The sequence below is a fragment of the Neopelma chrysocephalum genome, unplaced genomic scaffold (assembly GCF_003984885.1).
Source record: "Neopelma chrysocephalum unplaced genomic scaffold, ASM398488v2 Primary Assembly neopelma1_22, whole genome shotgun sequence".
NCBI classification, from domain to species: domain Eukaryota; kingdom Metazoa; phylum Chordata; class Aves; order Passeriformes; family Pipridae; genus Neopelma; species Neopelma chrysocephalum.
This window is the reverse complement of record NW_020897689.1, coordinates 3,552,125-3,579,890: the sequence shown is the minus strand read 5'-3', so window position 1 is coordinate 3,579,890 and position 27,766 is coordinate 3,552,125. Positions and strand designations below refer to the sequence as shown.

At 39.0% G+C, this 27,766-nt stretch overlaps 1 protein-coding gene and 1 long non-coding RNA gene across 5 annotated transcripts; one reads left to right on the top strand and one right to left on the bottom strand.

The window, feature by feature from the left end:
* The first annotated feature begins 2,854 nt into the window (after positions 1 to 2,854).
* Positions 2,855 to 23,303, top strand: LRRCC1 (leucine rich repeat and coiled-coil centrosomal protein 1). 2 transcript variants are annotated; one of them, XM_027684358.1, is made up of 19 exons: positions 2,963 to 3,012; positions 3,094 to 3,299; positions 3,668 to 3,733; positions 4,446 to 4,613; positions 6,616 to 6,785; positions 6,886 to 7,095; positions 7,928 to 8,130; positions 8,883 to 9,069; positions 9,402 to 9,550; positions 10,665 to 10,869; positions 13,201 to 13,340; positions 14,610 to 14,811; positions 15,794 to 15,979; positions 17,168 to 17,342; positions 18,059 to 18,222; positions 19,055 to 19,263; positions 19,451 to 19,588; positions 22,285 to 22,420; positions 23,006 to 23,303. In XM_027684358.1, the coding sequence occupies exons 1-19, from the start codon at positions 2,963 to 2,965 to the stop codon at positions 23,126 to 23,128; spliced, it is 3,087 nt and encodes a 1,028-aa protein (XP_027540159.1). In that variant the 3' UTR covers positions 23,129 to 23,303. The 2 variants fall into 2 exon arrangements, 1 of the variants encoding a protein (XP_027540159.1); XR_003534386.1 differs by lacking the exons at positions 19,055 to 19,263; positions 23,006 to 23,303 and having other exon boundaries at positions 2,855 to 3,012; positions 22,285 to 22,419.
* On the bottom strand, positions 6,140 to 27,310 carry LOC113968480. Of its 3 annotated transcripts, none has more exons than XR_003534536.1 (4): positions 27,128 to 27,310; positions 17,971 to 18,108; positions 17,407 to 17,561; positions 6,140 to 6,695 (listed from the first exon to the last, which is right to left on the bottom strand). It is a non-coding gene; the product is annotated as an uncharacterized LOC113968480 (long non-coding RNA). The 3 variants fall into 3 exon arrangements; XR_003534538.1 differs by lacking the exon at positions 6,140 to 6,695 and adding an exon at positions 15,981 to 16,704; XR_003534552.1 differs by lacking the exon at positions 6,140 to 6,695 and adding an exon at positions 15,981 to 16,701.
* Positions 27,311 to 27,766: the final 456 nt, after the last annotated feature.

The following is a 27,766-nucleotide window of genomic DNA, read 5'->3' as shown; positions in this document are numbered from 1 at the left end:
AATCTATGGTGTATTTTGTGTTCAAAATACAGAAAAGGAGCTTCTCTTTAATCAGATGTGGATATGCCATAAAACCTTCATCTTCAAAATAACAAGTCCTACAGACTTCTGTAAAAATGCTTTTGCAGGTGCTGGCGTCCATCAGTGCTGGTCGCTTTTCAAACGTCACCTCCTAAGGGCACAGGAGCAGGCAATTCCAAAATGTCAGAAGTCAAGCAGACAAGGTAGAAGGCTGGCTTGGCTGAGCAGGGATATTCTTGTGGAGATAAGGCAAAAAGGAAGGTGTATGCCCAACGGAAGCAAGGGTAGGAGACATGGGAGGAATAGAGAGATGCTGCTTATTGCTGTAGGCAGAAAATTCATGTAGCCAAGGCTCAACTGGATTTGAAGCTGAAAAGTACTGTGGGGGACAATAAAAAGAGTTCTTTCAAATATATTAATGGCAAAAGAAAGTGCGGAAATGACATTGGGCTATTACAGGATGAGTATGGTCACCTCACAAACAGAGACATAGACAAGGCAGAGATGTTTAATGCTTTCTTTGCCTCTGTCTTCAACACAGATGACAGGCTGAAGTGGCCTGAGCTGCAGGACTATGCTGTGAGAATTATAAAGTCCCAGTTGACCCTAAACTTGTGTGGAATCTGCTGCTCCAGCTGGATCCCTACAAGTCTATGGGGCCTCATGGGATTCATAAGAGAATACTCCCAAGAGCTGGCTGAAGTCATTCTTAAGGCCTCTCTCGATGATTTTTGAACAGTCTTGGGAATCTGGAGAGGTCCCAATTGACTGGAAGCTGGCAAACATTGTCCCAGTTTTCAAGATGGGCAAGAAGGATGACCTGGAAAACTACAGGCCTGTCAGTCTCACTTCAGTGACTGGAGAAGATTATCCCAGGAGGTATTGAAAAACATCTGAAGGACAGTGCAGTCATTGGTCACAGCCAGCACATGTTCATGAAGGGAAAGTCCTGCTTATCAAACCTAATTTCATTTTACAACAAGGTAACCCACCTAATTGATCAAGGGAAGCCAGATAATGTAATGGTTTTGGATTTCAGTAAAGCTCTCAATACTTTCTCTCATTGGATCCTTCTGGACAAAATGGATGGATAAACACATCATGTGATGGATAAGAACCGGCTCATGGGTAGGGCACAAAGGGTAATAGGGAAGTGGGACATCAGGCTGACACCAGTGGGGTTCTGCTAGCCCTGTGCTCTTCAACATCTTCATAAATGACTTGGATGCAGGACTCGAAGTAATACTAAGCAAGTTTGCTGATGATACTAATTTGGGAGGAGCTGTTGGCTTCCTCAAAGGCAAGGAGGCCCTGCAGAGACACCTTGACAAATTAGAGGACTGGGCAATCACCAACAACATAAAGTTCAACAAGGACAAGAGCTGGATTCTGCACCAGGGATAGGGCAACCCTGGTTGTATGTACAGACTGATAGACTGGGGAATGAGAGGCTGGAGAGCAGAACTGTGGAAAGGGACCTAGGGGTCCTGGTTGATGGCAAGTTGAATATGTCATCAGTGCCCTGGCAGCCAGAAGGGTCAGGTGTGTCTTGGGGTGCATCAGGCCCATTGACAGCTGGTAGAAGGAGGTGAGCAAGATTCATCAGTTGTGGCCAGCAGAACATCCCAGCAGCTCAACAGTGCTGGGATTTTTCTGCTCTTCAGGATCCAGTGAGGGTCACACCATGCACAAATACCAGGGTGGGAGCTACAGATTTCAGCACCCTGCACAGGCAGGCCCATGGGCAAGTACTAAACCAAAGCTCCAAGTGCTGCCACGGCTTCAGTGCATTAGGAAATGCCTCTTCTACAGAGTGAAATCTGTGGCTCCAGCTGAGCCCAGGCCAGGCCCAGTTTGCCTGAGACGGTGGCAAGCTCTGAGGTTTGAGTGACGCAAACCGGCATCCAGGAGGGCCAACTGTATCCTGGGGGGCATCAGGCAAAGCATCACCAGTCAGGTGAGAAAGGTGATTTTCCCACTCTGCTCTGCACTGGTGTGACCTCACCTTGAATATTGTGTGCAGTTTTGGTCACTGCAATATAAGAAAGATATTAAGCTGTTAGAGAGTGTCCAAAGGAGGGCAAGGAAGATGGTGAAGGGCCTTGAGAGGAAGTCGAATGAGGAGCAGCTGAGGTTACTTGGTCTGTTCAGCCTGGAGGAGATGGAGGGGAGACCTCATTGCAGCTTTCATCTCATTGCAACTTCCTTGTGAGAGGAAACAGAGAGGCAGACACTGATCCCTTCTCTCTGATGACCAGTGACAGGGCCCAAGGGAATACCATGAAGCTGTGTCAGATGTTTAGAACGGATATTAGGAAAAGGTTTTTCACCCAGAGGGTGGTTGGGCACTGGAACGGGCTCCCCAGGGAAGTGGTCACAGCACGAAGCCTGACAGAGTTCAAGAAGCGTGTGGACAATACTCTCGGGAACATGGTGTGACTCTTGGGGATGATCCTGTGCAGGGCTAAGAGCTGGACTTGATGATCCTTGTGGGTCCCTTCCAAATCAGGATATTTTCTGCTTCTGTGATTCTGTTAAACTCTTAATACTGTGTGAGCTCTAAAAAACTCCAAAGCTCCCAAACGTCCCCCAAGAAGAATTCAAAGCAGTTCGGTCTATAAACCCTGCCCCGTCGCGGGGCGATCCCAGGCGGCAGGAAGCAAGCGACAGGAAGCAGCGGCAGGAAGCAAGCTGCAGGAAGAAGCGGCAGGGGTCCGTGCCCACGCTGCCCCGTGCCGGGTGGGCCGCGGGCTCGGCTGCCGCGCTGCGGGGGCTCCGAGGACGCCGCCTTCCCCTGCGGCCGCGGCCGCGCCTGCCCGCGGCGGGAGCGGGAGAGCGGCGGTGCCCTGAGGCGGTTGTGTCCCGGCCGTAAGGCGGGAGCGTCGCCGTGGGAGGCGAGGGAGGTCTGAAGCGAGGAGCGGTCTGCGCGGGGCCCGGCGGGATGGCGGGGGTTCCCGGCGAGCTCAGCCTCATGGATAGGGGCCTTAAGAGGTGAGTGAGGAACGGGCCGGAGGGTGAGGGGCGGCCCGGGAGCGGAGCTGCCCGGCTGACGCAGGCCCCTCTCCTCCGCAGCCTGCTGGATGTGTCCCTGAGCTCGGACCTGCACACGCTCAACGCCCACTGCAACCGCATCGCCAGGATCGAAGGGCTCGGCCACCTCCGCAACCTGCAGCATTTGGATCTGTCCTCGAACCAGATCCGCCGGATCGAGGGGCTCAGCTCCCTGGCGAACCTGCGCACCCTGAGCTTATCCTGTAACCTGATAACCAAAGTGGAGGGTCGGCAATGTTTATTTCTGTCCATTTAGAAACTCACGGAAGTTTTGTAAGATTTGTCTTGAAGGTTGCTTCTGGAATGTTTGCATATAATTAAGGTTGGGCTACTAACGATATTATAATGTGAATTTTAAAATGTCTGTATAAAATGTGGTAAGCTTTATCATAACAAAATGCCTTAATTAGAAGGAAAACCTGATTTTTATTATTATAGTTTAATATAGTCATAATATAATCATAGTAATAGTAATTATGTGATGTCATAATTTGTAGTTATGATCTTTTAAGGCTCACTTTGCAAGCTTGGCATTTGAAAACAGAGCATTCTTCTGCAAATCTTATGGTTTCTATGTTTTTCTCATTTTGCTTAGGACTGGAAAAACTCTTTAATTTAACTGTGCTGAACTTGTCATATAATCGCATACATGATCTCTCTGGTAAGTGCCTTTGCCAAGTGCAGTGCAGTACAAACCATTTGTCTCACTTTAATTTTGAAAAGCTTGACCAAGTGTATTTTGAGAAGTTTCTAGTACTTAAAGTGCTAATTCACCAAATAATTCTAATAAAAGTAGCAATTGCTGCTCCTCTCAGCTTTCAAATTTCTAACACCAGAGATTATTCTAAACTGGAATTTATTCTCCTGTGTTTGGCAAGGCCAAGCTTGTTCGGAAAGTAGCACAGTAAACATTTCAGACTTATTTCCAAAAATGCAACTTACAGAAGTTTTCATCTATGTCTGTTTGTTAAAATGGTCAGCTGTTGCTTGTGAGATTTTATGCTATAGAATCAAGAAAATTTGTAATACAAAATTAAAAAGAACTTGGTAACAATTTTGTTAATGAACTGAGTTATAAAATGAAACTTCAAGGAAAATGTTTATTTTTACACACTTTTTAACAGCCGGGAACTAATGTGTTTCTTTACAGTTAGCTCTCATAACTAGCTTAAGTGTTGTACTATGTGGTAGAGTACCATGGCTAATTAACATATATAGACAAGGATATGGAACAAGTGTTCTTTTCTCATTTCCAGTTATGATATATTATTTACTGAATATTTTTCAACAAGCTGCCATTTGTTCTAAACCCCATAGTCTAGGACTGCAGCAGAAAACATTTTTTTTGGTTGTTTTTTTCCTCAAATTTCTAGGATTTCGATCCCTTCATGGAACCAGATATAAGATTAGCCACATTGAACTTCACAGCAACTGTGTAAGCAACGTTATTCACTTACTTCAGTGCACAAAGGGGCTGCACTGTTTGACGAACCTCACACTGGAAAAAAACGGAAAAGCCAATCCAGTTTGTCACACAGCAGGTATGGATCTCATGTTAGGTGGATACTCTGTGCTCGTTAGGCCAGTCATTTCCTTTAAGCTGTGAGCTGTGTTCTGAAGCTTGCAAATTCATTCATAAGCTGGCCAGCCTGTGAAATCTAAATTCTGTCAAAAGTAATTCATTTTCCATGAAAAAAAATTCTTTACCCCCACCCCCCGTGTATTCTTAACATTGTAACATGTTGTATGGTTACATAAGGCTCAGCATTTTCGCTTGTGAATACAGAGGAGTGCCACGAAGATTAGAGGGATGGAGCATCTCTCCTGGGAGGAAAGGCTGAGAGAATTGGGATTGTTCAGCCTGAAAAAGAGAAGGATTTGGGGTGACCTAATTGTGGCCTCTCCTTAAGGGAGACAACAAGAAAGATGGAGAGAGACTCTTCCATGTAGTGACAGGACAAGGGGGAATGGCTTCAAAGTGAAAGAGAGTAGGTTTAGATTAGATATTAAGAAGAAATTATTTACTGTGAAGGTGATGAGACACTGGAACACGTTGCTCAGAGAAGTTGTGGATGCCTCATCCCTGGAAGTGTTCAAGGCCAGGTTGGATGGGCTTGGAGCAACCTGATTTAGTAGAAGGTGTCCCTGCCCATGGCAGGGGGTTGGATAAGTAGGTGATCTTTAAGGTCCCTTCCAACCCAAACCATTCTATGATTCTATGATATTATTTTAGGTTAAGATGGGAAAGTGATGGAAACAGAAAGTTTTGCAGAAATAGGAGGAAAGGAGTATTAATATTATAAGTGGGTAGGTGGAGAATTCGAAGAATGTACATTGAGATACTGAACTACATAGAAAGAGGGCAGGCACGGGAAGTAAAGTCTGCTACTATAGAGACCACAAGGGAAAAATCAGTGGCACAATTAGCTTTTCCTTCTTTTCCCACAGCTTCAGTTAGTAGCGGCAGACTCTAGAATACTCTGCAGTAATTAGCATTTGTATCAAAATAGTAGGCAGGGGTTTCACTAGGCAGCATGGAGACAAGTTGGAGATTGCATGTGGATATATTGCTTTCAGTTGCGTTGCTTAGAGCTTCTGCTTTGGGGGTAGGTTTTTCCTGCTATTTAAATGTTACACCCTGTTTTCAAATAAGTTAAATTGCAGCATCCTGTTTTGGTGTAGGGTTTTTTTTGTTTTCTTTCTTTGTGTGTATGAGAGGGGAAAATCTATAGAAGGGAAAATCTGTGGAAGCAGAGGATTGATACTTCTGGGAGAGCTCAAAGATAATTTCATTACAAAGAGTAGAACAGTAGGAATAATGCAATAATACAAAATAGCAGCTATATAATTAGCATATAACTGATACAGGTGTAATATATGTACAGTTAGAAAGAAACCTCAAAGGTAATTGAGGAAAGCCAAATTAGGTTTTAAGTAATATTTTCAAAAGCAAATGTTTTACAAATGCATTGAGGCACTATAGAAAGAGTAACAGGACTATTAAAGTTTTTTGGACAACTCAGAAAATTCCAGTAGTTTTCTTCAGCAAGTATTTACATACCTCTTCATATGTCTTTGGTGACACTAACTTTCAAAACTGCACTATTCTGAAGCCCAAATTCCATTAATTTAAAGAAAGTTAACTTCAATGCTTTACAGTTTCATAATGCCTTATTTAATTCACTGACAAAGAAGTAATCTAAGCTGGCCTTTCCATTACATTTGTCTGTCCTTCCATTTGATACAACTGTTTTTGTGCAGTACTCTGATATTAAAAGGTTCTCTGTGCAACTGCAGTGTGCTGATGATGGTTGGGAAATGCTGGTGTAGGCCAGGACCAGGCAGATAGCTTCCAAGTTCATTTAGTTTTGTAATGTTATCTGTTGAATGCCATGGATGGGAAAAGATGAGACAACTGTAGATAACTCGCTACTTTTTTCTTGTATTAAAAATGCAGTGAATCATTTAAGATGACAGGGTAGCTGAAATACATTAGACATCTTGGGAGATTGATTTCAATTTACATGTGGTCTTTTCCTCAAGGTTACAGAGAAACTGTTCTTCAGTCGTTGCCCCAGCTAACAGCTCTAGATGGAAGAGGTATTTCTGGTGAACCAGTGGACCTGGAAGAAAAAAACTGTTCAGATTTGCAGTTCTTAGAAGATGTTTTGGGCTCTTTGGTTTCATCTGGATGCCCCTCATTCAGAGATCAGGTGCCATAGTTTGTGTGTACTGATTTTAACAACGATATGCTTTATTTTTATATTGCATGCAACTCATTAATGCTGCAAGGGTTGTCTTTCCTTCTGATAGAACAGTGTTGCCTTACCGCTGGCGACACCTCATATCGACCAGGCATTGGCTAATTTTCGTCAGCGTACAAAAATACCAGTACAAGGTGCCACCAGCTCCTCCACAGAGCTTGTCTCATCTTCAGAACCAGAGAAGACTGAACTTGATAAAATACACAGTGAGATGAGGATTAAAAGAATAGAAGATCAGATTTCACAGATACTTCAAAAGGTGATTTTTTTTTTCTGTGATCACACAGGAAGTTTTGTTTGTAAGATCAGGTGTACATTTCTGATAATGCAAAAGTTTTCTGGAACAGACTGGAGCATTTCTACTGGTGTTTATGAGCTTACGATGCCAATGTTTTCTTAATCATTTTGAGAAGCTGGGAATAAAATAAAACAGATCTTTAAAACTGAAGATTGCACTTCGAATCCTGACAACTTTCATACTGAATAAAAAACATAGTGTATGGGACTAGCAGAGGTATGTGATCATGTTATGTTAGAAAATTCTTGTCTGGTTTTTTTACCCTGAAGCCATCAATATAGTAACTGAACCAAAGTAAAACATGAAATGCACCAAAACACTTGGATTATACAGTTGGTGAAAATTAATTTCACCAGTAGGTCAACTTGATCTGATATGTTTGTCAGGTAACATAATTTGTTTTGTTAATATGTTTTGTTAGCATAGATAACATAAAAGTTTGTCAGGTTTAACAGTTGGTGGTGTTTGCAAGGCTTTTTTGGTTTTAAGTGCTGTATTTGTTTTACATTTTGCACCAACCTTTTAGGCCTAAGGATTTTACCAAAATTCAGGAATTTCAAAAAGATACACCTATATATTCTCAAGCATGTTGGGTTTATTTTATCTTTAAAACAATGAAATATTTTAGCAAGGAGGGAAGAGATTGTAAAAGTAAAAAATTGGAAGCAATTATTTACTTTCCTATCAAAATTATTTTGTGTGAAGTTTTTTAAAAATAGCACCTGAATAAGTGTTAGAAATTAGCCAATTAGAAATGGTAAAATTTATAGATAAAATTTTGATCTCTTCCTAGGTATCTGATAGCTCAAGACAGGAAGCTCCTCCAAGTTGTCTCAAAGCTAAGAGAGACACAGATCCAACTTCTGAGAGTGAAAATGAGAGTGGGAAAGAGAACAACAGAAAGGTCATGAAAAGAAGCAAGATCCCTCCTCACAGGAGAACTACCTTATCTCCTAAGTGTCATGCGAGTCATCTTAAGAACAAAATAACCAACAGGTATCCTGATGTTTGCCATATAAAGCCAAAATGAATTAAGCTGAATATTGTCAGAATGAATGTAGTACTTGAAACATTTTTCTGAAATTGATAGGTTGGGTCAATTAGCTCTGTTAATGATACCCTGAAAATGAGTAGCTTCTGAGGCTTCTTTCTGCCATTTCTCTATATGAGCAGTTTCTGTGTTTAAGTGAGAACGGAATTGAAGACTCCGAAACAAACACTTTCAGAATTCTAACAGCTTATACTTCCATCTTTGTTTTAAATTGTGGTGACAGAAAAATTCTCCACAGACAGAACTGAGTCATTAAAAAATAAAAATAAAAGATTCATGCTGTCTGAAAAATGATCAAGAATTTAACTGTCCATATTTTGTGATGAAGCTGAGGATGCCGTAGTGATTTGTTTGATTTATCAGGAGTGATGAGTAGATGATGATACAAATTGGAATATATTAGCGTAGTTAGCCACTGCAGCTCTACAGCTACTCTGCTTCTCCAGAATTGTTTGATATCTGTGTGATCATAAGATGTCTTTCAGATAGCATAAACTAGTTATATCTATCTTTTTACAGCTGACTATTTGAATTTAGCTGTTTCTGCTATGGTCTCCTTGCAAATTATTTTCTGCGTGGTTTTGAACTGTATTATTCAAATGTTGCAGAGAACTGTAAAATTTCATCCTGTAAAAGTGTCTGAATCCTCTGTTACTGTTTAAACTCTTAAATATACCTTGATGTCCTGCAAATATAGGGAAGAGAAGAAGAGTTCCTCAAAGTGTTCATACTCCAGTCAGAGAGACTCTCATCTTAATTCATCATCAGATAATCAAGACTTGAAAGTAGTGGGAAGAAAAGCTGAAATACTGATTGGTAGACAAAGCAATACAGAAAAAGTAGAAGAAAGTCATTCAAATCCCACAGAGGAATCAACATACCAAGTAGGTTTTGCATCATTTCAAATTAAGTATGAGTATGTCTTCATCTGAAGCCAAGCATACGTCTCCTGGTCAAACTAAAATTGGACGTGGCAAAAACAATTGCATGTAGATAGTATCAAAAGTAGTGTTGTTCTTTTAGTGTCAACTGGGAGAGGATTTATTTTGTTTCACTTTTATGGGAGTTTTTGGCCTGGTCGCTTGCCCTTTGCTCTGTCACCTATAAATTCCAGAAAGACAAAAAATCTTATTCTACACTTATAAATATTATTTGTCATTTTTGGCTATGCTTGAACGTTTACTAGTAGTTTGATGCTTACCACATTCTTGCTAAGGTGCTGATTCAAGAACTGGATCAGGAGAAAGAAAGGAGATGGAAAGCAGAGCAAGCAGAGAAAAAATTATTAGAGCATGTCAAAGAGCTACAGCAGCATTCAAAAGAAGAAAAGAATATTCAGAGTATGGCTGTATACACTACAGATAGGTAGGGAAACAGTGCTGTAATATAACAGTTTTCCTTTGAGTTTTGTAATTAATGAAAATTCAATTTGTAGGCTTAAGAAATGAGAGCAGCTTTAAACAATATACTTGGAAAATAACACATCAAGTAGTGGTAGAATTTCTCTCAGTATTACCTAATGAAATTCCTTTCTGCAGCTTTCTTCCTGTTCTAATCTTAGAACAATATCAGAGTGTTGCTTACCTCCATTTCCAGCCATTACTTTCCAAACAGTCTGTATCATAACTGTGCTTTCAGTTCAAGCTCTAGTAGCTGCCTCATATCATGCTTTCACCTTCTGTTTCCCAGTCTCTCTTTCCACCTATACCTACAGCATTCCTTGTGTTTTTCCTGCTCAGTGCACTGGAACAAAGGTGTTTCTGGCCGGCCAGAGTTGGCCTGTAGGCAATATGTTGCGCAGGGCAGGCCTAGCACATCTTTGGATAGTTGTCATCATTGGTTGTCATCATTCTTGTATAAGTTCTGAGCAGCAGCTTTTTTTCAAAAGATCTCTCTTCTAACAAAGCATTGTTTGTCATCAGATATTTTTGGAGTTGTCAAAGACACATTTTCTTTCTTGTAAGGAAGAAAAAAGTCAGGTACTTCCATGACTGACTGTGATTATTTCCCTTTTTTCCTTTTTTGTTTTAGGTTCACTTCCCACCTTTACTTGTATTAGAAGCTTATGTTCCTTTTCTGTTGAGATAGATCTTATATAAAAATTGTTAAAATAGTTAAGGATGCTTCAGAAGCATCCTTAGTTTAGTGAAGATAATTATTAAATTACAAATTGATGCTATATGTTCAACTTGTGTGTAAGCAAAATGATACTGGAATGTCATTTCCTAAAAGATCTATCTGTGAGGTTGTCTCCAACTCAGGCTTTTTAAAATGAAGCTCCACATAGTAATGCTACACATGACTTCAGTAATAGTTTACAGCTTTTTAAAGTTTTACATGACAATCCTGTAAGTAGTAAAGCTCAGTAAAGAACAAGATATGGTGTTACAACAGTTACTAATGTTTTTTTCTCAATGTACTTGGCATCAAACTAAATACTGAAATGTTTGTAATACAACTTCATGGCATTTATTTTCAGGCTAAAGGAATTGATCTTGAAAGAGAGAGATGACAAAGCAAGACTGCAAGCAGATGTCCAACAGTTGAAAGGTGAAACTGAAAGACTTACTAATGAGTTAAATCAGGCAAGAAATAAAGAAGCAGAACATCAGAAGGCCATGCAAGCTTTAGAAGAAACACTGTCCAAGATGGAGACACAGAGATTGCAGCAACGAGCAATAGAGGTAAATATTTTTCATGAGTAAATAATACAATGGCAATGGGGTGGCTGCTATAGTCCTGGATACAAAGAAGCACTAGATTTTACAAGCTTCAAGTCTGAGTTTTCCACAATAATAGTAGTTAATAACAGGTATCAATTTTAATTGTCAATTAATGTATTTTATAAATGGAAGTATGTCATGTGATGTGGTCTTAAGATAAAGGAGAACAAGTCCTATGTACTTAAAGAGTTGATATTTTCTGATAATATACAGTAACAAAAACAAGTTTTTTAAAAAATCAGTAAAGATCTTACTAGTCCGATGGAAACTTGGTGATTCTGTTTGTTTTGCTGATCTAAAGAATTAGATGCTTTTAATTGCAACCAGAACAAAGCAGTAATTGCTGAGAACTTACTTTAAAGATTCTGGTTGTTTTGAGTGGGGTTTTTTTTGTTTTGTTGGTTGGGATTTTTGGTGGATACTTTTACAGCTGGAGAAGATAATGATGCTTTTGTTGTTGGAGGCACTTTTTTCAGTATACAAATGCATAAGATCAAGTTGCTGCCACTATTTCTGTCTAAAAAGTCAATGGCTGAATTTTCAGTGTCCTCCAATATCTACACCTTTTGTTTGTTTATATTCCTATATTAGCCTATTCCCGTGTCACTGAACTTACAGAAACTGAATCCTAACATACACATCCTGAAAAGTCTCAACTTACAGTGCAATGCTGTAGGAGGTGGTGTTGCTCAGATACCCTGAAAGGAATGAGACTCAGGGCACTCCTTGATGGCAAACTGCAAGTGCCGTTCAAGTCACCCTCTAATTTAGGCTGCTGTTTGGGCACCTGAGTGGCTTTTCCATTTTCTTCCTTACCTGTAGATACCTTGGAGCTATTACAGATCCAGAAGTGGCCTTCAGTTTAGATCAGGTATCTGCCTGTCACCTTGAAAAGTACTAAAGTTAGTGATTTAGAGAACAAGAGAGGCATTTGGGGGGGGGTGGAGTTTTTTCTATCCTATAAGAATGGAAATACCTTATTGATATATGAGGGTTTTAGATATATGAGGGTTTTATTCCTTTAATGAGTTTGTAGAAATATGTCATCTCCTTGGATAGTAATAGCATTGTTTTTAATTACAAAACTTTCTTAGAGGGAAGTCTTTGTTCCTGTCTTTAAGATCCTGGAGAAAATACTCTTTAATAATTAGGTTTCAAAGAATAATCATGATGCTCTAGAAACTAAATTCTCTTTTTTAATGTTGGCCTATTTTATCGACTCCAAGATTAACAAAGTCTATAATATTTAATAGAGCTTTCTTATAGTACACATTGGCAGTTAGCTTCAGTGGCAAATTACACTTGCTCCAGGCAGTCACTATTTAAGGCCTTCAGTCAGCATTACTAGATGACTTCTTGAAGGGATTCAAGATAAGTCTACTATGCATCTAAATGCCTATTTTCTGCCTATGATCTGGAAGTCTTTAAATTTTCATCTGCTCTTGCTTGACAGTTTTTGTTTTAAGTGATTCAATTTAGGTGAAAATTGCTTCTCTGCATCCACAAAACAACAACAATACAGTGATGTGTGTCTAAATATTACTCAGGAATAGGCTTGACATGTAGAACACGAGAACTTAGCCTTCTGAAGTGTCCTGGTTTTGAATTACCACTTCATGAGTAATTCAAAACCTTTTTTATAACTTTACTTTTTCATATTCTTTTTTTCCCTCCTTATTGAATCATGAAAGAGAGCTTTGTATATAAAAGGCTTAAGCTTATGAAATGTAATTACTCAGAAAAGTTTGGATCAAATGGAAAAAGTGGAGTATGCCATCTGGAGTTTACACTGATTCTCCATTTTTTCTAAAATCATTAGGAAGCAGCTCTTTTCAGCAACTATAAACTGTACAAATCAAAAAGCGGTTTATATAAGTGGAGTGTTAAAAAGAAAGGTTATGTTGAATACATCTAAAAATGTTTTGTTTGGAACTAATACAAATATTAAAATATGAGAGTTTATAATTGAGGAAATCATTCTGCCAATGCATTTCTTCCACTTCTGCAGGACACTTTCAAGTTCTTTATAAATTAGGTAAATGCCTTTGTTTCTTCATGAAAATTGCTTTTTTTGTGTTGTAGTAAGTTAAGCTAAGACTTAAACATTTGTCTTAAATTTCTTCAAGTGAAACAAAATGTATTAAGAAATAAACAAAATAAAAACAAAACCAATAAGAAACAAACAACAAAACTCTTATAAAGCACCTGTTCCTTTGTATTCCAGGATAAGACATGAAGACTAAATTACAGTTTTAAAAAAATCTTGTTCTTGTCTTTATGAATTCCACACAGATGAAACAAGTGCAAGAGGCAGAGCTTAAAGCATCAGCAAATGAAAGAGAAGTACAGTTACTTCGAATATCCTTCCGACAACAGAAGGAGAAGGTAAAACAACTACATGAACTTCTCATATTAAGAGAGCAAGAGCAAAGGTATTGGGTCATCTATTTTCTTTTCACAAGTTAATAGAGATGCTAGTGTTGTAAATATACTTTGTTTAAATGTGTTCTAAAGTATGGATGTGTTTTAGTTTGGATTTGTTTTGTGGTTTGGGTGGTGTTTTTTTTAAGTAATGTGAGAGCTGGTCTTTGTAAAAATGTAAATGTCTTACCACACATTTTCTTGCTTATTTAAGAATACCTTCATATCTCATAGATTCCTGACTCATAAGTTCATGTAGGCAACTTCCACTTGATAGGTTCTTGTCTTATTATATGGCTGAACTCTTTATTTGAAATACTTGATCTGTAATTCAGGAAAAATCAGATAAAAATAAAATTGTATCTGAATTACTGTCTGAAGAGTTATATATACTACAATAACACAAAGTATTCAAAAAAATAAGTCAGCTTCTGCAGTATCCTGCGTGTGGGTGTGGGGGTGAGTTACTTCCTGGCTGATTTCCTCTCCAAAATTTCCCTTCTTTTGGAGAATACTTGAGTATACATTCTTTACTGTCATCTAATACAATCAAATATGCGTAGAAACTAAAGCACTAAGTACCCTGTGGTACAGTAATATGTGAGAAATGTTACTAATAAAATATGCTGGTTAAATTTGCTAAATTTTACATGGACAAATGTATTCAGATACCAAGATTGCTGCAAGTTTTGATGGAAGAATCTGATAGCTGTGTTTTGAGAACTTCCAATAATTATAAATCTCCAAAAGATATAATGTGAAGGACAGTTTTTTTTGCTTTAAAGCAGATGAACAGAATAATCTGAAAGTACAGGGTACTTTTGCTTCAACATTCTCCTTTTAGGTCCCCATTGCTGCTGCTTTTCGGGTTCTGAGTCTTGAGTGAGAAGCAACAGTTGTTGGTTGGGTGAGGGTGAAGAGAATCACTGCAGAAGAGGGTGTCTGACTGTACGGGGCTTTTCTCTGATTCCAGTGTCACTTTTGTTGACAGCAAAGCTAATAAATGCTAACTAAAAGCAAAAGAGCGATTTAGTAATTTCTACAAAAATTTGAATTAAAGAATAAGGATATTTCTTTGGGTGTTTTAACACTAGTCAACAGAATTTTCCTCATGGCAGTGTCATTGTCATAGAAGACTGAAATCTGTCTGTGAAACTAAGGAATTTATCCCATTTATTATGGAATTCATTATTCTTGTTCAGTAATACCAAGGAAATGAATTGAAATAGCGTTGCGAGATACTGCAGTTTGTGTCTCAAGTGTATGTTTGGTAACTTCAGGAAAGAACTTGAAACCCGAGTTGCTTTAAATGGACCTGAATTTCAAGATGCTTTGTCAAAAGAAGTGGCTAAAGAGGAGCAGAGGCATGAACAGTGTGTTAAAGAATTTCAGGAGAAAATTAACATGTCCTACCAGAAGTACAGAGAGTTAGAAGATGAATTTCGTTTAGCTCTAACTGTTGAAGCAAAAAGGTTTAAAGAGGTAAGACTGAGAGAACATTTAATCTCACACTAGATGGGGTTGTAGTTCTCTTAAGTGTGTTGGGTTTTGAGAGATATTTTGGGGGTGTTTCAGTTATTGGTGTTTTTGTTGGGCTGGGTTTTTTTTTATCCTTATGCTCAAGTGTTCACGCAAAAATACTGATAGTAGGCTTTGAAATATCAATGATTAGAGCATCAACAGCGAATGCCAAGTCAGCACTCAAAAAACCCAGCATTTTTGTTCATATGTAGAAGTTAATCAAAAGAAAGGAGCAAAAAACACTTCTATCTGGTGTTATTAATTTCTTTTAAAGTATGTTGACATTCTATTAGAATATATTCAATTATATTAAAAATGCATATGTTTTGATAAGGTTATAGTTACATATATACTAGTGTATTTAATAATGAAGTACTTTATTGTTTAACTTTTCAAAATTGAATTTTGGATATGCATTTTGAAACTCAGAATTCAAAACTTGTTTACTAAACTCCTTAGAGAACTTATTTCTTTGGCTAGTATTTACATTATTTTATATTTTACCCTTCAAATCTTTCTGCCGAGGAAAAAAAAAGATTGAATTTACTTTAACTCCTTCTTTCAAGATTTTAATGTCAATCTTAACAATGAAATTAAATCAAGGCATTGTTTTCAGTTCCCAAGCTCTGCTTCCCATCCACCTATGTGTTTTTTGTATTGTTTTGGGGGGAGTTTGATTGGTTGGTTGGTTTGGCTTGGGTTTTTTGTTTGTGTTTGCTTTGTTTTGTTGGGTTTTTTACAAATATGGAGCTGGGCAGAACCAGTTTCAAGTTGAAGTATCACCAACAAACCAGTAAAAAACCAGTTTCGGATATTCACTAATTTGATATACAGTTGATAAATTTCTATTTTTTCACTTGGAATTTAAATGTCACTTGTGCTTATGTATTCGCACTTTTTCCAAATGTTAGCATTTTTCAAGTCTTGTTTTACAAAACTTTAGGTAAAAGAGGGTTTTGAAAATGTTTCTGCTGATCTAGTTAAACATAAGCGAGCCCTCTTTGAGTCTGAACAAAGGGAAAAAGATATGGCAAGTCTGATCCAAGACCTAACAAGTATGGTAGAAGAACAGAAAGCAAAAATTGCAGAATTAACAAAATCAAATGAAGAAGCTACAGCAAACCTAAAGGTACTTGTTTCAAAACACTTCAACTACATATATATGTTTTTTTGTAATATTTCACCTATAAAAGTTAATGATTCCATAAAAGGTTGACTGACTGAAAGACACATTTCCTGTCGCTCTAAAACTTAGTACTCCACATCAGCCGTTATTCTTGCATCTTGCACTTCTATTTCTCAACAAATGCTGCTTCCCATAGGGAAGAGGACTAGTCGTGTTTTGAAACATGCACTCCTTGCCTTGGGAGCACTGGCAGTTTGTATGTAATCGGATAGTCAGTCAAAACTACAAAACCTACATTAGTAACCCTGACCCTTTGTAAATTCAAAGGAATGGAATATGCTTCTGCATTCGTCACTGTACGTGAATTAAAAATTAAATTGAACAGATAATCCAGTGTAGTTATTAGCAGCTTAATATCTCCTAGTTGCATAACATTAGCAGTATTATTCATTATCTACTAATTGTCAAATTTTAATGTTAAATACTGTGGGCACAGTTGCTAGTACTATTCAGCTATCCATAAATAATTTTTTAAAATCTCAGGAACATATTTTTTAAATGGATGTATGATTCAGTCCATGTATGTATCCAGTCCATCTTTGTGCTAAAACTTGGGTGCAGTACAACTGCTGCACAGTTGTTTCTAGTCTCCTCCCTCCATGTTGCTGTTGGGGTGTCCAAACATTGTGTTGGTATACAGAATAGGATTCTGCCAGTCAGTGATGCTGCTAAGATTGAAAAATATCTATATTAAATAGCTGTAATCTGTAAAACAAAAAGTAGACTGCATAACTGAAGATAAGTCTTTATCATTGGAAGTGAAAATTCACCCCAGTTCTGTCTGTTTCTTATGATTCGGTTTTTAATATCTTTACTTTCTCTTTGGTTTTTTTTACCTGTGAATTTGTGATTCTAAATAGGTTTTTATAATGGCATTGATAATTTAGGGTAGTTATCTAGAAATCAACTTTACAGTTTTCTGGAATTGAAGTATGTCTACTTGAAGCAAATTTGAGTTTCATAACTGGAAAGAAATGCATATAGAACCCTGAATGCAAGCAGAATATTTCTCAGTTAATTTGCTGTATATAAGTATTACTTTCCTAACCAGGAAATCAATTAGTATTGATTTGAAATTTTGAATACTTGTTTTAAAGGATCTTATTGTCTTTTTCCAATGTTCATTCATAGTGTCGAACTCGAGAACTTGAAACTGTGACTGAGGAGGACAAACAGAAGGCCGTTCAAGTTGAACTTCTAAAAAAGGAAAATGGAAAACTTACTTCTCAGCTGACAGCCCAGGAATCTGTGATTGATGGGTTAAAAATGGAAAGAAAAATATGGGGACAGGAGCTAGCACAACAGGGTAAAATAGTTTTGGGGGGATTTTTTCTTTTGCAGAAAAAATGGTGGTGCTCTCAATGTCTTACCTCTCAAATAAACACTCCAGTAGAGTTGTGATCATGACAAGGTTTCTGGATCTTATCTAGCTGTAGAGTTGATGTGCAAAAACAGATGTTCTGTGGCACATGGGATCTGTAACAGCAGTTGTGGGAGTTGGTTGCGAATACAGCTTATCTATTTCCTGAAAATATCAAAATACCACAGTGTTATTCAAAGAGCTTTTAAATATGAAACTAGGAAAACAAAGATTTGTAAATAGAGTTATATAATGCTACTTTTCTATCAGATAAGTCTAATGTGAAAATTTCAGTATGTATCTTAAAAAAGTATGAAATACTTAAGAGGGGAAGAAAAACTTGGGTATTTTTCATTTTTCTCTATGTGACTCAGCACCACCTTGTGGGCTCTTTGAGATTGGCTGGATCTGTAAGAACTACTGCTGACTTTTTTCAGAAAAGTTTTCAAAGGATAAAACAGAGACCTTCAGTTCTACACTTGCTACCTAAGTGTTACCTACCTACAGATTAAATCCCTACAGTGTTTCCAATAGACAAAATAGTCAATGGTTTGGTTTGTAAGGTGGTTCTTACCTTCACCTCCACCCCATTTCCCAACATTCTACATCTTGAAGTCATCTGTAAAATGAGCACTGTAGTGTGAATATCCTGTTTTGTCTAGGAGCTCATCTTGCTCAAGATCGGGGAAAACTGGAAGCTAAAATTGAAGTTCTAACAAATGAGATTGAGATGTTAAAAAAGCAAAAGGAACAGGACAGTGATACCATAAGAATTAAAAACAAAATACTGGATGATCAGACAGAAACAATTAGGAGATTAAAAGAAGTAAGTGCCATATCTGACAATTTTTGTACTTAACTTTCACTGCAAGTCTTAATTTTAGCAATTGTAAAGGCTGTAATGAAAGCTGGCCCTGCAGTCCTTGTTTACCAACTCACAAATCACAATCAGTCTGTCAGTGGCAATTCATTTCACTGAGAGCAGAAGAGAGTTTTTTATTACATTCATGTTCATGTACAGAAGTGCTACTTTGAATCTCTCAACCATATTTATGTACAGACTTTATTCTCTTTGCCTTGCTTTAAATTATTCTTGAAAATGATTTTGAGAGAGGTGAAACCCGGATAGCATAATTCTTCCTGAAAAAGGAAAAACAATTTTAAATGTTTGCTTCATGTTTATTTTACAACATGTAAATGTTTTTTTCTTTATTCTGTTCTTGTAAATCAATATTTTGGCAGCAGAGATACTATGTTTTGTTCTATTAATTCCATTCATTCATTAAGAGACTTAAAACTTTAGCTTATTAATCAAAATTTATAGCATGTTATGTCAGTCAAAGTTAGATGCATTACTTTTTACAGATTGTGAACTCAGGGACCGTGTAGAATAGGTTGTTCAAAAGAATAAGTTGTTTATTCAACTGTTATGTAGAATAAGAGTTCAAAATAACTTTTTTCTTAACTTGCTTTCAACTTCAGATTTGTTTTGGTGGTTTTTTTTTTACTCTGATTAACTGGCTATCACTTTACTAAGTGTTTTTCATGCATTCAGAAGAGTAAACTTTCACATGTCCTTCCATAGACTAAACAAATACTCTTAAATTGTAACAATAAAGTTGAGTGTTTATGTGTACTAAAATATTTATCTTCCAAAGGGCTTACAAGAAAAAGATAAACAAATCAGAAAACAGCATGAAGAAAATCGTGAAGCTCAGAAATTGTTTGAAATAGAGTTGGATGAAAAAGCTGCCGAATGTGAAAAGCTAATGGAAAAATTAGAAAGGCAAAATGAAAGAAAAGAGGAATTAAAGCAACTGCTAGAAGAAAAAGAAGTAGAACTTGATGACATTAGGCATGCACACAGGTGATACAGACAAGTCACAATAATTCTTTGGAATCGTTGTATGCAACATTGCTCTGAAGTTATTCTATGTTCAGAGAGTATTTGCTTGCTATTAAAACCCACAGAAATGAGGAAAAATGGAAGTTTTTTCTGCCCTCCTAAGAAGTGGTATTTACAGTCATTGTAAATACGTGCATTTTATTTTCAGCGCATTGAAAAAGAGGTGGCAAGGTAAAGGAGAACTGTTAAGCCAGCTGGAGGTGCAGGTTAAACAAATGAAGGAAAACTTTGATATCAAAGAGAAGAAGCTGATTGAAGAGAGAAATAAAAGTCTTCAAACTCAAAGGTGAATACCTTAATAGTTTATCTTGTGACTACTCAGTTACTGTAGAGTTTCACTGTTAATATGTATACAAAAAGGTTTGATTATATGGCAAAAGAAAGCATAATACTTTTTTAAGTACTTGTGAGCCCAGTTACAAACTCTGTGTGCCTAGAAGGAATTCTCACTATACAGGTGATGTACTTTGTGGAACTGGCATTCAGTTACAGCATTCGTCACTTAAACTTTTTTGTTCTGTTTCCATTTTCTTTGATAATGACTGGAGCCTACACTCGTTCCTCCCTGCTATACCCATTCCATCCCAATGCTTTTGATTTACCTTGTGAGTAAACTCCATGTCACTTACATAAGAGACTCTTCTACAGCAATCACACGTGCTGGCTGGAGTTGTACAGTGAAGATGTTTGTGCGCATGAGGCACAGTCTCTGTCAGGGTTTCTTTGAGCATGAGCCTGCCAACCCTCTAGCTCATGACCAGGATGCATGGAACAAATTGATTGCAAATCAGAGATCAAGCCAAGCAATGGCAGCTGGTGTACAAGGGAGGCCACAGTGCTTTCACTAATTTCTGTGCAGGATAAAGTAAAAATACGTCATTCACTGTGTACAAAATGGAGGACAGATCCTCAATACTTACCACAACAATATTAATAAGTCATAGAATTATTTAGGATGGAAAATACGTTTAAGATCCATCAAATCCAATCATTAACCCAGCACTGTAAAGTCCACTACTGAACCATCTCCCTAACTGCCACATTTACAACTCTTTCAAATTCCTCCAGGGATAGTGAAATCAGCTACTTCCCTGGACAGTCTGTTCCAATGCTTGACAACCTTTTCAGTACAAAAATTTTTCCCATCCAGTTCCAATGTAAACCTCCCCTGGTGCAACATGAGACCATTTCCTCTCATCCTGTCACTTGTTACCTTCCTTTAGGTAGTTGTAGAGAACATTGAGGTCCCCTCGAGCCTCCCCTTCTCTAGGCTAAACAACCCCAGCTCAGCTGCTTCTCATAAAACTTCTGCTCCAGACCCTTCACCCACTCTGTTGCCCTTCTCTGGACATGCTCCAGCACCTCAGTGTCTTTCTTGCAGTGACCTCCCCAGCGCTGAGTACAGCAGCACAATCACTGCCCTGGTCCTGCTGGCCACACTATTTTTGATACAGGCCAGGATGCCATTGGCCTTCTTGGCCACCTGGGCACCCTCCTGGCTTGTGTTCAGCCACTGTTGACCAGCACTCCCAGGTCCTTTTCTGATGGGCAGCTTTCCAGCCGCTCTGCCCCAGTCCTGTAGCGCTGCCTGGGGTTGTTGTGTCCCAAGTGCAGGATCTGGCACTTGGCATTGTTGAACCTCATACCATTTGCCTTGGCCCATCAATCCAACAGGTACCAATCCCTCTGAAGAGCCTTTCTGCCCTCCATCAGATCAACATTCCTGCCTAACTTGCTGGCTGTTAATTAGTATTCCCATCCATTACAAACAGACTGTTTCTAACTTACCTGTCATTCTCTTTGCGTACAAGTAGCAACAGATTTTTAATTTATTTTCTTGTTCCTCATGTACGGTCAATTTTTTTGGATCAATAGTTAAATATGAGATGATACAGAAACAAGTACTCATAACCCAGAAAATTATTTCATATGCTTCTGGTATTATGGAGAAGTGTGCTAGACTGCTGCCTTAGATTCTCAGTATGATTTTCTTCTTTATTCTTTGGCTTCCTTCTCATTTTTTTTCTTCCTTCCTCCCAACTATTCTTGAGAAAATACCAGCTAATTAATAAGGCTACATATTTATTATATTTATCTAGCAGCAATAACCATGTTACCAAAGGAATAGGTATGACTAAGGTTTTTTGCTTTACATTTTAAGTTAAACACTGATTAATTATACATTAGTTGCTATTTTAAGGAAGGTTATATGATTAATAAATGAAAGAAAATAGCTTGATGGTCAAGTTTGATTAAAAAAACAAACAAAAAACACACAACAAACAACAAAGAAATAAACAAAAAAACCCAACCAAAACCAACCCCCTCAAATAATCAATAATTGTTTTGGAATAATGTTTTTGGAATTGTTAGAAAATCAGTAGTGGAACTGAGCTTTTTTTCCAAATAATTCTGGATTCTTTCAAACATTTGTTGTAAATTAATTGTGTAGTTCCAAATAATTCTGGATTCTTTCAAACATTTGTTGTAAATTAATTGTGTAGTAGAATAATTTGCCTTGCTTTTTGTTCCTACATATTTTAGAGTTATCCCCTAAAATTTGCTTGAGTCAAGAAAATGCTTCACTACTGTGAAGCAGACACTTTTCTGATGCTGTGAGACAGGGTCAAAGGCCATTTACAGGATCTCACAGTTCAGTCATTCACTTCTTGGGAAGCAAAAGCATAAAAGTAGATATTTGAAAACATGTGAAGTTCCTATCCATATTGACAGTAGCAAGCCTGAATCTTCATAGTCTTTGCTAGTGATTAAATGCTTCTTCTAAGAGGAATGCCAGAAGCCCTGAACACAGTGCATAAAACCAGAACACATACTTGAGAAAACAGGACATCTTCTAATGCTGATATTGATAGAAATGTCTCTGTGCCTATGTTATTAAAACCTTGTCAAAGGCAGAACTGGACAAAGCAAAATACTTCAGTTGTTTGCAGGAGCATGATCTCTTTTTTTAATCATTTTTAGGATTGCTGTGGAAAAGCTTCATGAAATGGATAATGCTTTTAGAAAAAAACTTGAGTCAATGTTGGCAGCACATCAGGAAGAACTGTTGCAGCTGGCAAATGAAAAGGAAAAACAAATTGAAGCAGCAAATGAAAAGGTAATTTTAATATTAAATGCATATGTTTATTGTATTTGCATTTTTATTCTACAGCCACTATAACAGTGGTGGTTGGAAGTCTCCTGTTTGTATCTATCAGTCTGATCTCTGAATGGAAACAGCCCTGGTTTGCAGGGCTTGCACAGCAAGAAAATCTCTAGAACTGGTATTCCAGCAAAGTAAAGCTGCATGCTTTGTAGCTGTTATGAATATAACACTTCCTTATCTATACAAGCAAGAGTAATGATGATTAAGCCAGATAATCCTTTTAACTCACCTATGCCAATGGTAACACTTACTGTTCCTGTCGTGTACTGCATTTTTCCTTGGCATGACAACTGGTGCTTTTTCTCCATAATAAGTTTTCTGGTTTTCATACATTACTTGCTATGTCCTAGTAGGTTAATATTTTTTTTAAAGCAAAATTCTGCTACTGCATCCAATGTCAAGAGTAGTGCATTGCATATTTAAACAGAAGCACATAACTCTTGCATTGCCTATAAGTGTTAAAAATTGCCAAGATTTTATGAGTTTATGTGTATTAAGAAAAGCAAGAATTTTCTTTGTATCTCTGTGTTCTTTCAGGTTTTCTCTGTTGAAGAAGAAATGCGGGAGCTTCTGCAGGAAATGGCAAACAATAAAAAAGCCATGGAAAATAAAATACAACTACTTGCACGTGCATTGAATGATATTCAACAAGATCTTTGAAGATTATTAATATTTACTCTAAAAACGTATTACACAAGCTTAAGCAATTTCATACACTACAATGCACTTTTCCTTGTTTTCTAGAGAATTGTCTTTGTTGTTTATTTTGATGGTTCAGGGATCAGACATAAATGTTTTTATGTTATATTCATAATAAATAGTTATTTCTAACCTATGGTTATCTTTAATTGATGACAAAATGGATCCAAACAGGTATAGGTGAAAAACATCATATAAAATTAGGAATTTGCATGTTTAATAAGAGAAAAGAAAGTTGGAAAGTTCTAAGCCAAGAGCTTGAAGCTTTGCTTCACTGGGGTAAAGAATCTTGTAATGAGAGGTCCAAGAATGTTGAATCATAGAATGGCTTGGGTTGGAAAGGACCTTCAAGATCATCTAGTTCCAACCCCCCTGCCATGGATAGGGAACTTTTTGCTAGATCAGGTTGCTTAGAGCTTCATCCAGCCTGGCCTGGAACACTTTCAGGAATGGGGCATCCACAATTTCTCTGGGCAACCTGTTCCAGTTCCTCACCACCCTCACAGGAAGGAATTTTTTTCTAACACCTAATCTAAAACTACTCTCAGTTTAAAACAATTCCCCCTTTTCCTGTCACTACATGAGAAATAGACTCTCTATCTTTCTTGTATCTGTGAAGTTTAATCTGCCACTGTTGAAGAATGCATGACTACTGCAACTTGGAGTGGCTCTTTTGGCAGCGTAGTTTCGTTTTCTCTACAGCAATAGGCTTCCCACCACGCTTTTGAAAAATAGGAGATAATGACCTAACAGCTTCTTATGGAAGCAAATCATAAGCCTTATGTTAATATATTGTTATACTTCTTTCATGATGGAGGCTTAACCATCACCACTGCACTTAGGCATTTACTTCATTTGTTTGTTCTCAGAAGATCCTAAACTGTTATTGAACCACACTGAACTCAGAAGCGTTTCATGATGCACTAGTAAATAAAACGAGTAGTAAAATCAGGTACTTTTTGGCACACCAGGTGGAGCTATTTCTACCCACCTTGCATGTCATAGTAGCCGAAGCAGAGTGCTGTTGCTCCAACGATAGAAGCTACTAAGCCGATTTAATCAGCTCGTTCAGAACCTGGGCATTAGAGCACACAGTGTATCTGTATGTGCCTTTTTGTGCCCAGCAGTCCTGTGAAAGTACTTAGTGCTAGTAAAAAGGCCCTGGCCTTTAGCTGTGAGGCCCACTGGCCTTGTTATCAATGTGTTAATGAAAGCTTGTTGTGTGAACTGGAGCTTGATACCAGCTGCCTCTTGTTATGAGGTCCAGCTTAAGTGTGGGATGTAACAAAGGCCTTGAAAACACGGGCACAAGTTGAAAGCAGAGGCCACGGCAGCAAAAGCAACTTTCTGATGGTCAGTGACTGGTCTTTGACAAAGTACAACCTTGAGAGCTGGGAACAGACATCTTTTGTTTTATAGAATAGAAGCAGCAGCAAAGCAAAATAAAAGGCAGCCCAACACCTGAATGAGGTGCCTGCAACACCCTGGGAAAACAACCCCCACTCCACAGGGTGGAGGTGAAGGGCTGGGAATTGTATAAAGATTATAAAAGGTTAAAATTCCAAATTGGGGGGGGACGGGATGAGACACACAGAGAAAGCAGGCACCTGCTTCAGCTCTGGCTCCTTGCATCCAGAGTTCCCACACCTGACCCATGAGAACACCATGAACAAACCATCAGCACTGATGAGGAGGCATCTGCACTGTGATACTCAGGATAGAGCTCAGATAGGATAGAGCTGTTAAGGATTGTTCACTTGGAATCTGTGCTATTGGTTGATAATATGTAAAAATTAATACATAGTGGCAATGGTTAGCAAGGTGTAGGAACCAACTCTAATTAACCAATTGTGTTAATGAATGTTAGTCCAGTAAATATTGCTGTGAAGTTTAAAATTAGCCTAATTTATTCTTCTAGCAGAATCCTTGATCTGCTAGGGGATCTCTTGATTCCCTGATACCAATATATCAGTTCTCTAAAGGCAGAAGAAAATTTTTTCTTATTCTTGTGCTCTACACACTCCTTCAGAAATTGCAGTATGTGAGGAAATACTCACTTGGAAAACTGGTCTATAGTATTTTCATGGGTATCACTGGTGCAGAAAAGTTGCACCACTTGAGAGTGCATTCTGTCATGTTTATCTAGTATTTCCTTGAGCACTTCTTTTTTCTTTGCTTATTTGACCAAGCTACACTTTGGGTGAAGTAATTGAGTAACTGGAATGCACCATGAAGTTGAAAGAACGTACTCTTACCCCAACTCAGTGTACTAGTATCTTCTCTGAGTTTTTACTCCAAAATTTTTGTTCTGAAACTTTTCTGATTTCATCAGAGGGAGTTGTTACAATTTTTAGCATATATTCTTTCTATTCCTTGTTCTTGGCTCAGAAATCTCATACTGCAGTACTTGAGTACGTGCACGTGTTAGTACTGCTTGGAATGTTTGTTTTTCTTGCGGCTAACTCTGGCATCATTTCCCTCTTTATGCTTACAAGGCTCCCTTAGAGCTTTTTAATAAGCATTTAAATGATTTCTACCTTCGAAAGGTTAAAACAATAAAAGTGTGGTTCAGGTGAAAGCTGTGCCAAATTTACCAATTCATGAGGATGAATTTTAACCTGACATTACTGTAAGGTATAAATTAATAAATAAAAATATAAACAAATTGGAAACTCTGACCTCATCAGATGCAAGGCATGCTCTTGTGCATTAATCATGACAACCTAAAAACAGTTCTGCTGTGTTAAGAACTGGCTGGAGAGCCGGGCCCAGAGAGTGGTGGTGAACGGTGCTGCATCCAGTTGGCGGCTGGTCACTAGTGGTGTCCCCCAGGGATCAGTGTTGGGCCCAGTTCTATTTAATATCTTTATTGATGATCTGGATGAGGGGATCAAGTGTACCATTAGCAAATTTGCAGATGACACCAAGTTGGGGGGGAGTGTTGATTTCTGAAAGGCAGGAGGGCTCTTCAGAGGGACCTGGACAAGCTGGAGAGATGGCCTTGTTGAACCTCATCCCATTGGAATCAGACCAAGTGCTGGGTCCTGCACTTTGGCCACAACAACCCCCTGCAGCACTACAGGCTGGGGACAGAGTGGCTAGAGAGCAGCCAGGCCGAAAGGGACCTGGGAGTTTGGATTGACAGCAAGTTGAACATGAGCCAGCAGTGTGCCCAGCTGGCCAAGAAGGCCAATGGTATCCTGGCCTGTGTCAGGAACAGTGTGGCCAACAGGTTTAGGGAAGTGATTCTTCCCCTGTACTCAGTGCTGGTGAGGCCACACCTCGAGTACCATGTCCAGTTCTGGGCCTCTCAGTTCAGGAAGGGTATTGAGGTGCTGGAGCAGGTCCAGAGAAGAGCAACGAGGCTGGTGAAAAGGACTGGAGCACAAGTCCTATATATTAGGCTGAGGGAACTGGGGTTGTTTAACCTGGAGAAGAGGAGCTCAGGGGAGACCTCATCACTCTCTACAACTACCTGAAAGGAGGTTGTAGCCAGGTGGGGGTTGGTCTCTTTTCCTAGGCAACCAGCAGTACAAGAGGGCACGGTCTTAAGCTGTGCCAGGGGAGGTTTAGGTTGAATATTAGGAAAAAATTTTTTACAGAGCAATCAGACATTGGACTGGGCTGCCCAGGGAGGTGGTGGTCCCTGAAGGTTTTTAAGATGAGATTGGATGTGGCACTTAGTGCCATGGTATAGTAACCACGATGGTGTTGGATCAAGGGTTGGACTTGATGATCTCGGAGGTCTTTTCCAACTTGGTTGATTCTATGATTTTATGACTCCATCATTAGATTTTGTTTTCATTTCCTGACAAGATAATGGATCTGTTTTAATCAATATTGAGTATGTAATCTGTTAGGAAATTCCTGTTACTTGGTACCAGGGGGACTGTGATTCCAGAGAGCGTGTGTAACTGCGTGCTCCTATACATACCCATACTGCCCAGCACATGCTGTTACCTGTGCAGGTACAGGCCCTGTGTGACACAGAACCCCCGGTGTGATGTGCTCCACTGCCTCCTGTGATGGTACCTAAGGGTCTTCTCCCGGCAGCATTTCTTCCTTCAAGTGCATCCCTTGAATTCTTACGCAGTGTGGACTTTCACAGCTTCTCTAGTTTTATCTACTTTTTACTGAGGGAAAGAGGTGTACCTGCAGGAAGGTTAAGGCCGAGTGTATTTAGACAGGAGTGCAAGGGACTGAGTAAGCCTCCGAAATTCCCTGTGCCTCTCGCCAGACTATCAGCGCGTCCTGTGCCTTGACCTCGGGAGATGTGAGAACACAGTTTACAATTAACCTAAGCGCTGCTATATCCAATGCAAGCGGTGAGATGAGTGACACGGAGCTGTCGTGCCGGGGACAGGCAGGCGCATCTGGCACTCGGGCCGGTCGCCGAAGCCCCGTCCCGTCCTGAGGCGGACTCCGAGCCTGCGCCACCCCTCCTGGGGGAGCCTGAGCGAAAGCCGGCCCAGGCCATGCCAGCCCAGTGTCCTCCCTGTCTGCGGGGCCCGGCCCGGCCCCTGTTCCCCGGGCGCAGGGGGCCCGTCCCTCGCCCCCCGCGGCCCAAACACGCCGCTGTCCCGGCAACGGCGGCGGCGT